The following is a 12,826-nucleotide window of genomic DNA, read 5'->3' as shown; positions in this document are numbered from 1 at the left end:
GGGCTATGACATTAAAAATATAAATTATGACGTACTATGATAGGTTAGTTGCGTAAGGAATACTACAAAGTGTATATGGTGTACTGAAACAGTTATGTGCAAGATAGTTCTTGTTGTACTGTGTGCTGCTTATTGTTGGGCCATGTACTTCATTTGTTATTTCTTGTACAATGAACAGTGTACGTTCTGCTCTACTCTGTTTGCCTGAATGTGACGATGTACAACCTCTACCACCTTCAGCAGCGAGGATTCACTTTGTAGCTTGGTCTTTTTCAATACAGCAAACGGACACGAACCTGACAGTTAATGCTCACTCCAGCTCAGAACTTACCCGTCTGATTTGTGAAACGATGAGTAAAACACAGCCCAAAAAACAAACTGTTTTCACAAACATATTTATTTCTCATATACACTCTGAAAATATACATTGCTGAACCCAGTTCAAGTTCGTTGCCATGGCAACGCGGCAACGCTGTGTTCGCTTCCTGTCTGTACGAGGTGAGATGTTCAACTGCGGTTGCGGGCGGGCCGGGCAGGGGATGTGTTGTAGAGGAGAGGGGCGACGCACCAAGTACTCAGAATTCATATCGACATCATTGAGAATGGATGAAATATGTTACATATTTTGCGTGTTAAATAATGTTCCAAGTCTCACACACTGAAACGTCGTCTATTTATGTAAACAGGCACGTGCACCTCACTGCTGCCCCAATCTAATGACGTCATCAAGATCACGTGCTATGGCTTGCAGTTCCTCGGCCAAAACCTGAAGTCTTACTTTAAGATCTACGTCGTTCATACCCCGTCGTCCCCGGAATAACCTGTGAGGAGAAATATGGAATTATGTACATTAAGTTGTAAAAATAACAATAACACATTAACACATTAGATATTATGACAACAATAACATATTACGATAGCACAATGAAACAGTTCCTGTCATCGATATTAGTTTCATTACTTTATTAATACTCGTTAATGATCATGAAAAATATTCCTGCAAATATATACACAGATATACGGTTTCCTCAACATCACATAATATAACTGGCTTTTTTCTGTTTTTACTGATTTTGACTGATAACATGGGGCTGTTTCCCTGGGAGGGTACGTAAGTCCCACTTCATTCAAAGTATGTTTTATTTCCATGGTTTTAATCGTAGAATTCTTGTTGTTTTTTAATGCTTTGACTAAAACTTACTAACAATCACCAGTAGTCAGAGGGATGGTGTAAATCCTGCTGGGTTACCATGTAGGTAGTAGAAGTACCTTAAGTCCCCATGGTACCTAATATGGTGACCTACCTTTGGTTATTGGTGATTTATACCCCATTTTTACTGTTTATTGTTATGAATAGTTCACCTTTTATGATGATATGCTAGTCTTAAATCTACATCTGTGATAATCTACTTATTTTACTGTCCTTCGTCGACAGGTTTTATAGTTCAGTTTTGTGAATCATTAATATATAACTTCATATAGTCACGATATGGCCGAAATTTTGTCGATGTGACTTTACTCACTCACTTACTCACTCACTCACTAGGCCTGTTTGTATTGTCACTTCGACCTGCATGGACGAAAGAAATGACGTGAACATTTCTTTTGTTACTTGTTTCTAATGTCAGAGAACACAAATCGGTTCTTCTTACTCCAAATGTTCTACACTTCATATATGCTGTGTAAGTTGATCTTAGTACAGTTATGTTCCCTTAATCCGACAGTCTGCGTACTTTCAACAAAACGCACGCTTTATGTCCGATACTCGTAAAAAATACTCATTTCTGTTTTTTCAGAAGATTGTTTCCTCGTAGGGATGCCGGGTCAGAATAGGCCCCAAGCAACCTATTCTAGTCGTAAGAGCCGACCGGGTGGTCAGGTTCGATGACTGTGTTAATGATGTGTCGTTGTACCCCGAAGACGTAGATCGACGCTCACAAGCACTTGGATGTCTGGTCCAGATTTGAATACTTTACAGCCAGCCGTCACATAGCTGGAATATTGCGTCAAACAAACCAACAGTTGTAGCAACAGCTACGACCCACTCACCGTCTGCCCGCGTTTCCTCCTCCAATACCGGCGTATGCTGCACAAAAGAAAACGTCGTGTTATTTTATAAAAGTAAATATGTATTTCACTGAGGTATTTTTATTTTATATCTTTTATTTACATAATTAAGGGATCAAGGGGGCAAACGAACTGCAAATATCATGTACATAATACTTTCTCAATGACCTTCTGGAGGCGGTGAGATAGCCTCTGGTGTCCCCCGCCGTGATCTTGCTGGAATATTGGTAAAAGGGGCGTAAAAACCATATTCACTCACTCACAATGACTTTCGGAAAATGACATTAAAATCATATTCAAATGAAAGCAACAGGAACTCTTTCAACTTGTTTCTTTCCCTTACTGTATTTCTAGTTCACTACTTCCAATATTATTGTGTTTGTTTTTTGTTGGTTTTTTTAACACAGCAAACATCATTATTCCAGCTATATGACGCCAGACAATCCGTTTGACGGTGTTTGAACATCGATCCACGCAAATAGGATGCGATGGCATGCATCAACCAAGTCACCGAGTCTGAGCACCCGATCCCGATGTAGGTTTCTGAACACCTATTCTAACCTGGACCGTGACGGGGGTAATTGTTTAGACACTCCACCCTATAGAGGTGTTGAATCACATATTGACCTGTAATTATATTTTAAATTTACAGTATCTTATAATTAAGACCACAAAAATGCAATTCATAATGTCCAATTCATCTTTATTACGGAGATACATGGCATCAAACCTTTGGACTCATTTTCTGCAAAGTCCCATTTTCAGACCTGTTTATGTAATGATTGTGGTGTTTAGATATAATGTCTGATTAATTGAAAGTAGACATTATGCTGAAATATTTTGAAATAATGTTTTTATCACATTACAAATTAACGAGGAAGAAATCATATATTTTTGTAAAGTTCGCACACATGGCGATTTATACGGAAATAAGTTGACGTCAAACATCTTTCTTCATGACGTCACAGCACAAGTGCATCCTCGCACCCTTTTCTCCTGGTGGGTCACATATAATTGTTTTTGGAGCCATGCTGTGTGACAAGCACTAAACACTTAAATCGTCCTGTCTTACAGCTTCTTAGTGCTGTGGTATAAACGCGAACGAAAAGCTGTGTCCGACCAATAAACACTTACCAACTGGAGTGTTGTTTCTTTTCTGCGAGTTCGCACGTGCAATATCTAATATCTGAGCTAGTAGTGCGCTTCTGTCACCAGATGATGCTCTCACTCCTGCTCCGAGGTTGTTCCGGTTAGCGATCACCTGGCGTATCACGTGCTCAAGTTTCCTCCCATCGTCCTCTTTGGCCGGAAACGCTGAAAGGGAACAATCGCATTGTAAAAAACACATTTCCTAACTAAATACAAACCCATTTTCATGTTCATAAGAAAACTCTGCTTAAAGCAGAGTCGAGATCATGAGCATGTGAAAACCTATCAAATAATGATGATACCGGGTGTTCTCGAAAAGGTGAGCGTATTCTACCCGACCGTAGCACCCGTCACAAAGTACAAATCAATTATTCGGCTGAAAACCCAAACCAAGGGAACATATAGTGCAGATCAAAATAGGGAATTGCATTGGGCATCTTTTTTGGCACTTTTTATATAGCACTCTCGACAGCAAGTAACAGAACATCCGTCTTTTAGGTCTTTATAATTTAGCTGATGGGAACAAATGTTTTGCAAGAACACAGTCCCCACTAAACATCGTAAATGTACATGTACTTGTCCTTCTGTACATCATCCCGCCTGGTGGAAACATTCAGGTAATTTTCAAGTCGATTGTAAAAGCTTGATTCGTATGTGATTAATGTGCTCTCAATTGAACACTGTCAGATATAACTCAGAGCCGCTATTGGCTCCGACAGTCAAGATATGACCCTACATCACGGCTGAGAACACCACCTTCATAAGGCATATTGTCGTAACCGACTATTACTTGTCGTATTTTCATGAGATTGTTTTGTCAATATTTCCCGTGGTCATGTGTCCCTTTCCTATCGATACCAGTACCTATCATAACTGTATCACCACAACTGAAGGTAGAACCCACTCGGGGAACTTTTCTCTCGATGTTTCAAAGGTAAGTAACAAACTCATTCACCACAATCTGCATAGGATTTATGAAGGTGGAGTTCTTGGTCCGTGATATAACTTGAATAATGTTCAAAGCGGCGTTAAAAACCCAACTCACTCACTCAATCTAGCTGGGAAAAAGGGGAAGACGTAAGGTCTGAGGACTGGGTCAATGTAGCGCTGCGCTGTGACGCCATTACCCCTGCCTGGACCAATATTTTGAAAGACCAGAGGTCCAGTTCTTTGGTTAAGTCCAATGCCGCCCCACACCATGATGCTTGCCATTGGGCCTCCCCATAGGTTTCTTTCAGCCTGCAATCGTTCACCACGTATGTGCCAGATCCTGACCCTACCACCTGCCGTCGACAAACAATAACGACTTTCATCAGAAGATGACATTCCTCCATTGCTGATGACGCCAATGTTGACGCCGTGTTGCCCATCCGAATTCTACCTAAAATTTCGATCTGTAAGGATGGGCACACGAGCAGGTCGCTTGCAAAAGATATTGATGTTGATGGCGACGAGGCGACGTCGCACTGTGTCGCACTGACACGTCGCTGGTGGGTGCCGATCGTCTGCCGAGATGTTTCAGTGGCGCAGAGGAAAAGGTTCTGCAGGTGGTGGCGACGCATCTTACGACTTTGTCGAGGCGTTGTGACTCGAGACCGACCACAAGGTGGACGGTCGTCAGTGCTGTTGGTAGTGTTGAGTCGTTGCTGTAAACGATATATTGTTGTTACGTGCACATTAAAATGAGTTGCGACAACCTGCGCACTCTGACCAGCATTCAGTCTTCCAGCTTGTTGTCTCGATACTGTATCGATCGAATGACTGGCAATCGAGGGTAGCTTTAAGACCCATAGCTATCTCATTCTGCACGTGCATCTTGATTTGCACGAGGAATGTTCGTAACCACTTCCACAGACACCAGCTGCGTTTTCAAGCAAGGCTATGATACAGGAAAACATTTACTTACATTCAGTTCCCAAACACAATGTATCGTAGCTAAAATGATTAAACTTGTATCACAAATGTTTATAGAAATTGCGTTTCTTTTGCGGTAAGTATATATGAATTATTCTAATTCAGATATATATTCAAGCCTGATTTGGTAGATCCCAAACAATATTGTTCACATTCATAGAATCAATATGTCCCTCTGTGGGAACTACTCTGGAAGAGGAACGACCCTGACGAGATGGATAGATGGGATTGATGTTTATGGGGTGTTGGGAAGGTTAGTAGCAACACTGCTATTCCACTAGTTATGTAATGCAATACAAACTTGAAATATCAATTCACGATTCTGTGTGTCAACGTACTGTGTAGTATATTTGGAATGAAGAGAGAATGAAAATAATGCATCTCTAATCATATTTACCTTTATTAGGTGAGATGAGATATATTTGAATATTACGTCGCGTTCACGATTATTAAACTTATATGGCTATAAAGCGACGTGCATTCATATGTGTGTCTGTGTATCTGTGTGTGCGCTTATTTTAATGTACTAATGACGGTTTTATAGTGCTATCAAACTGAGATACCACGCAATACTCACTCGGAGCCGACTAGTTCTTGTTTTATGCCCTAAATGCCGAGCGCCAGACAGGGTAGCAACAGGTACCACCTTTAAACGTCATTTATGACGCGGCTTGTGATCGAAACACCGACCTACCGCTTTCCGGGCAGACGCTCTATCCACGGAGACGGTCTACCTTTATTAGAAACAAACCTCCTTCGAAACTTAACATAAATATGCGTAATTTTATTCAACACATTTGGACAACTCACACAAAAGTTGATTAATACTAACTTCCACCCACACCGCGTCAGCAGAATGATAACATATACTCGTTGTGTTTGTTCAAGAAATGGCGCTTTAAAAAGATTGGTGCTTCAGGAACTAAATGAAGTGTGTCTACGCCGCGCCATACAACATTAAGCGACATTTCCATGATTAATACTAAAAGTACGGTATATTTTCACAGCGATTATATCCGACTGGCTCTGCGCTGAAACAACAGTAGCGCATCCCGTTAGGATCAACATTTACCCCCAGAAGAAATATAATCTGTCAGCCAAACCGTACTCGAACCTGACCAGTTTGACATGACATCTGAATCTTGGATACACTTCCTGAAACCTAATTTCGGGATGTATTTTTTATTTGCTGAAGAAAACAAAGTGGTATGTTTTTGCAAATTAGGAGTGTTGGTCGTCAGTAATGCACTGTGTATAATAACGTGTATTTCTCACGAGAAAAAACAAGCGAAGTTTTTTCAATAATTGTATTGAAGGTGGTTGATTGATGCTTGATAGGGCGTCTGCACATTGTAAACAGAAACGATGAAGAGATACAGAGTTGCCGTTGGTTTGATAATGCTCGTATAAATGATTTCCAGAGAACTATGTAAAAAGCTGTTTTGGGTGACGAGAACAGGGCCCTACGATATAATATCATTTAACAAAGAAATCAATCTTTTGCCTTTGAAATGATACAGACATCCTTTCGAGATGAACTGTAGGTTGCTTGCCTTACGGGGGGTGGAACGTTTATTTAGTAATACTATAAACGATTGCATAAGTCTGAATGTACATGCATATCATATGGTGTATATATACTGAACCGCAAAAGAAACGTCACCATGGATAGATATATGAGAAACCTTATTTGTCCAAATACTGTAAACATACTTTGAGACATATTAAAAAGATGAAACTTAGCAAACATGATCATCAAGGTTGAAATTAAAGTGGCAAATGTTCTAAAAGTGAAACACAACACTAGTCTCTGAGAAAATGGCATCACAAGTCAGTATCTTGTGTGTCCGCCATGTGCATTGATGACTGCCGTGCAACGTCGACACATGGAATGGATGAGGCCAACACTCTGAGGAACGCCTGACGCAGTTCAGCTGCAGTTGTCGGCCTTGGTCGGACGTCATTCAGCCGTCTTTGAATCTCGTCCAACATATGCTCAATGGGATTTAAATCGGGACTGAGGGCAGGTCACTGCATGGTTCTGATCCCATTCTGCTGGAGGAAGTCACTTGTTTCTCTCGCAGTGTGGGCACGGGCGTTATCATGCTGAAACTCGTGGTTGCGGCCACGTGCCAAATGAAGTATGTCGTGTGGTCTCAAAACTTGTTTAATGTACCGAGCTGCCACCATTGCCTCTCCCTGGACCGATCTTCTGGAAGACCACAGGGCCGACCCTCTGTGCAAGACCAATTCCACCCCACACCATGATGTTCGGACCAACCCACGAGTCTCTCTCAACAACACAAGCATCCGAATAACGTTACCCACGGCGTCGCCAGACTTTCTCTCTCTCTCTCTCTCTCTCTCTCTCTCTGCCATCTGCTGTTGAGATACAGTAACGGTTCTCGTCTGAGAAGAGGACTCTTCTCCATTGCTGGTGGCGCCAATGCTGTTGCTGTGTTGCCCACTGAAGACTGTCCCGGCGATGACGTGGTGTCAGAATGGGTCCTCGGTGTTGCCAGTGACAGTGGAGGTGTCTGCTCGTGAATCATCGACGCACGGTGTGTCGCTAGTGTGTCCCCATGGTCTGTCGAATAGTTTCCGCAGCAGTAACAGAGCGTTCTTGAAGATGCTGTCGCACAATCTGACGATCCTGACGTCGGATGGTGACCCTTGGTCTTCCACTACGTGATCAGTCATCTGTAGTGTTGGTGGTCTGGTACCGTTGCTGGAGCCTGTATATGGTCCTTACATGGACTTGAAATGCGTTGTCTACTTGCCAGGCGGTTTATCCAGCTTGCAATTGTCCAAGGGCTTGGTGTCGCTGATTTCTTGTCAATTGGCATGTGGTAGCAATTCAATAACGAATGAATGTTATCCGATCTGGGTGGATTTTTATAGGGCAAGAAATGGGGGAACACATGTGCGTTTCAATTTGCACGGAACTCACGTGCATCGCGTTACCATGGCCGTTGCCGTGATGCGTTTTGGCGATCGGTTTTATTGTCATCTGCTTTGTTTTTTATCATCAAATTTTATTCTTCCGGACAAGGTAATATTCAATTTTAGAAACTTTGACAAAAATTACCCAGATATTTAAATGACAACTTTTCATGCAATTTAACTTGGGGTGACGTTTCTTTTGCGGTTCAGTATATATTGATTTCTTGGTTTAATATCTATCGGCCACAATGTATCGAATAGAATTGAATATTTTGAGAAAATTTCATTTTAACTAATATCTCTTTTGAAAACAAGCGTATTGGAAGCGAAGTAAGCCTTTGACCTGTTATTCCAAAAATACCTTTAAGAGATACTAACAAAACCATGTTCGACAAATTATTTTTTTCGATTTTGAAAAAAGAACAACTTTCGCACCTTAGCAGAAGGCTGCTGGTAACAGCTCGTCTCCTCATTCCTGGTTTTAGGTATTATACATTTAGACCACAGAAAACAATTAAGTTATCATGAAACGCTTCGAAATATTTAATACTCTGCCACATATAGGATGAGATATAAAACGATCACTCGTCCCAAAGGGATTCTCTTTCACAAACGTGATCCAAAAAAAGTTACTTCTTTGAGGGGCATTTAGAAGTTGGAGTACTTAGTAAGGATAAGATATATGGATGATCAAGCAAGATAACGGTGTTAGAACCTACACCGAAACGTCGCTCCTAATTGTAATAAAGAAGTTTGTTCACCCATATTTCCTATCCTTACTTACCACAAAATGTTGTTTGACCCGAAAACTGAAGTATATGAAATGAAAGGATCCCAGCTCATTGACACATTACCCCAACATTGAAATCAAGTGGTATAATGTACCTTATTCATCAGATTGGGTGAATTGTAAACATCTCTGTATCAAGTATCTACAAGAAATTACTTCGCTCAATATCTACATCACCTATTCCTGATCCATTATTTCAACTCATTAGGTCTCAATGTCGGCTGCCTTTTGTAGATAGGGTTTCTGATTGGACAAACTGTCGCAGATCTTTTCATTGATTGGTCGGCTGTTTGAAAGGGCGCCTCGTAACTCGATACCAGTCTAGAGTTACCGACGATTTTCTTCATAAAAGTATAATAATATCAATATGGAGCAGAATTCATGTAAATTGATACGTCGATCGGGTTTAGATGGTAGTAGCCACAGTTTGTTCGTCTATATGGTACGTTAGATACTGAACTAGTCTCCACTTTACGATTTAAAATTATGCATTTCGTAAAGAATACAATATTTTTTGTAATAATACTGCTTGTTTTAACCGTCTTTTCGGTTTATGTAATGTGACCAGTCATCGCAGAGGAGTTGAAAGATAAGATGAGTCAACGGGTAAACATGATGTGACATTACTTCAGCCACACTGCGTGATAGCTTCTTGGTAGCGTTAAAGTAGAATTATGTGGGAAACAAGCTAAGGTTGTGAAATGAACCTGGTTTCCATACAGAGCACTTTTTCATTCACTGCGTAATTACCAATTGTCTTAAACGTACCATTTAAACTCGTGTTTGTTCACATGGACCCAGTCAAATACTTAAAAGAAAATCCTTACATTTGCTTATGCTTATCACATAGTTGGACTCTCTCGACTACAAGTCTTGGAAGAATAAATTAGATTCTTAACCATCATCAATTGAACTACTGGAAAGAATCAGTGTCATGGGCATTTCCTTGAGCATAATTAAATCTCGTCTCTCGTTCGATGGAAGCATGGGCCAAGAGTGAGGAGTTTGATGTCGAAGTTTTTTATGTATTATTTTATTAGAGGCAACGAATAATTTCCAAAAGTCATAGAATGGGATTTGATTTGGAGATAATTATCTATTACAACCAAAGGCAAAAAGCGTCATGTCCATATTTATGTGGCCTTGTGTCCGCGGCCATAGTGATAGAGCCTCCGCCCGGAAAGCGGGAGGTCGTGGGTTCGATCCCTGGCTGCGTCATACCAAAATACGTTAAATTGTGGTACTTGTTGTGGCGCATGGCATTAGGGAAAAACAAGGACTGGTCGGCTCCGTGTCAGTATACTGTGACTGAGTGGGATATTCATGATAAACTGCGACATGGTACCTCAGTCGGCTAGCACCATATACTCGGCATTAATCCGGACTAGTACAATAAGCCATACATGCACGTCGCTATATATGTGTAGTAATCTTGAACGCCATGTTAAACCTCATTTCACCTCCTCACTCAAATTTATTTGTGGAGTGACTATATATACTATAAACAGAAGTACATATATGTGGTTGCCTTGCAGTAATGTTATGCATGCGCCAACAGTATGTAGTCCGCCATAGTTAGACCCTTTTAGAAGTTGGCAAACAAACGAAACTCAAGGAATCAAATACCATAACGACAAAACCATGCACTCAAGAAATGTCCTCCCATTCTCGTCCATTGTATGATTCCGACTATATCAAAATCATCAAATAGTGAAGACACCAGGCGTTCGCGAAAAGGTTGCATCCGTCACAAATACAATTCTTGAAAGCCAAACCCAAACCTATATGAATCTAAAAGGATCCTCGAAACTACTCATGTGTCACAGAGAAGGGTGTATGATTTTTTCTGACCTATCACAAAGGTTAGCATTGAGTTTATATGTAATAACTTGACAATCACAGCTGAATGTTGGCTTGAATGTATTGTTTTCAGACAGCTGAAAGGTGACTCGCAGTTGTTGGGCGAGCATTTTGCATTTACGAGATACTAAACATGCTCCAACATGGCACAAACTATTCTTCATTTAAGGTAATCTCATTATGGTTGATAGTATATCCTATATTCTGTTTATTGACTAGCTGCCAACACACACAAGAGCATTTTCAGTCAATCAAACCTCCTCTTCAGTTTTGACGAGAACGTCGAACAAAATGTAATCAGTTTTTGGGGCCATGTAATGATGTTACTCCAAACAATTTCTTAGATATTCTTCCAATGAGTAGCAATTGAGGTACATATGACTATCGTTATAAGGACAGGAGACTCGGCCATCAAGTAGCAGTGGTACAATACAATTATAGATGTCCCTATCACAAGACATAAAGCAGTTTACCGGTAACAGTCGCACTTGAATTGCATCTTTAAAACAGTAATTGTTGGATAAAAACACAAATTTTCTCCTCTGGACCCAGTCTTATATTCTAATCTAGTTTCGCTTCCGGAATTGACACTGTTTTCTGAATTAGAAATAACTTAATTCATTTGTATCTAATCCTCCGCAGTTCGTGGGCCCGCAGTCCATTGTTGCTTGTCACATGACTGTCATGAACGCCTTTCGTGCACAGTTAATATGCTCGTTGATGAGTCTGGTGTATGTTGGTCGGTGTGTGTAGTTGTCAGCGTTGTGGCTTTTCTTTAAAGACATGGCTGAGCTAATCCAGTCAAAGGCTTTCCATGGCAATCATACATCAGCTTTGATATATTGCCGTGTAGCGTTGACATTCCAGTAACAGGCTATTGCGGAAGGCGTGAACATAATATCCGTCATTGAAAATGGGCAACCATGGATTCAGAAAGTAGAGGGTGGCCGTGGAGAAGGGGACTTGTGAATAGGCGAACACCCTATGACAAGGGGACTTGTGAATAGGCGAACACCCTATGACAAGGGGAGTTGTAGTTGGGCGAATACCCTAGGTCAAGGGGAGTTGTAAGGCGAACACCCTAGCACAAGGGGACTTGTGAATAGGCCAACACCCTATGAAAAAGGGGAGTTGTAGTTAGGCGAACACCCTTTGACAAGGGACGTTGTAGTTAGGCGAATACCCTAGGACAAGGGGAGTTGTTGTGAGGCGAACACCCTAGGTCAAAGGGTGTTGTGGTGAGGTGAACACCCTAATTCAAGGGGAGTTGAGGATAGGCGAACACCAAAGGACAATGAGAGTTGTGGTTAGGCGAACACCCTAGGGCAAGGGCAATTATGGCTATGCGAAAACCCTAGGACACTGGGAGTTGTGGTGAGGCGAAAACCCTAGGAGAAGGGGAGTTGTGCCTAGGTGAACACCGAAGGACAAAGGGAATTGTGGTAAGGCGAACACCCAAGGGCAATGGGAGTTGTGGCGAGGCGAACACCGTGGACAAGGAGAGTTGTGATTAAGCGAACACCCTTGGACAAGGGTGGAACGGTTGTGGTGAGTCGAAAACCCTAGGCGAAGGGAGGTTGTGGTTAGTCGAACATTTATTTTAAATTCGATGGAACATTCATACTGTAATTTAAAACGTGTGGTTGGAAGTCGCTTGTTACATTTCAATTGTTTTTGGGGGGTTTTCAAAATAAGAATGCACAATTGCCATCGTTATCATTTCTTTTCAGGTTGTATCTATGAAGGTCGGTTTTTTAGTTTACTTGCACACACTTAAATGAAAATATCATTTCCGCAAAGACTTTCATATATCAATTGTTGTGCGTATGCGCAGAGAGAGCGCTGTCGAATCTACTCCATATCCTTGAAATATCACCAATTTTGACAAGGGTTTAATTCCAACAAGGCAACTCTATTTGGCGAACTATTTCCCCTTGATTGCGCCCCCAAGTAGGTGGAGGACGGGGTTGAGGTGGTGGTTGGTAATGTGGCTATGTTTAAAGCTGTTCCTGCTTACTTCACCGCTTCACCTAGACCTTGTGCCAGAATTCATTGTAAAATTTTATACTGATAACATAGATCTTTTCCTTTCCTTTCTCAGAT

At 41.2% G+C, this 12,826-nt stretch overlaps 1 protein-coding gene across 1 annotated transcript in view; it reads right to left on the bottom strand.

Annotated features, from left to right (window-relative positions):
* Positions 1-378: 378 nt before the first annotated feature.
* LOC124145314 overlaps positions 379-12,826 on the bottom strand; it is a 32,223-nt gene continuing 19,775 nt past the window's right edge. Inside the window, exons 2-4 of the mRNA XM_046515030.2 lie at positions 3,202-3,381; positions 2,050-2,086; positions 379-821 (exon numbers count right to left, since the gene is read on the bottom strand). Coding sequence (XP_046370986.1) covers positions 698-821; positions 2,050-2,086; positions 3,202-3,381 — 341 coding nt within the window. The 3' untranslated portion in view covers positions 379-697. The remainder of the gene's footprint in view (positions 822-2,049; positions 2,087-3,201; positions 3,382-12,826) is intronic.

The sequence above is a fragment of the Haliotis rufescens genome, unplaced genomic scaffold (assembly GCF_023055435.1).
Source record: "Haliotis rufescens isolate VD_foot unplaced genomic scaffold, xgHalRufe1.0.p SCAF_10, whole genome shotgun sequence".
Classification (NCBI taxonomy): Eukaryota; Metazoa; Mollusca; class Gastropoda; order Lepetellida; family Haliotidae; genus Haliotis; species Haliotis rufescens.
Note: the sequence above shows the minus strand (reverse complement) of the source record. Positions and strands in the feature narration are given on the sequence as shown.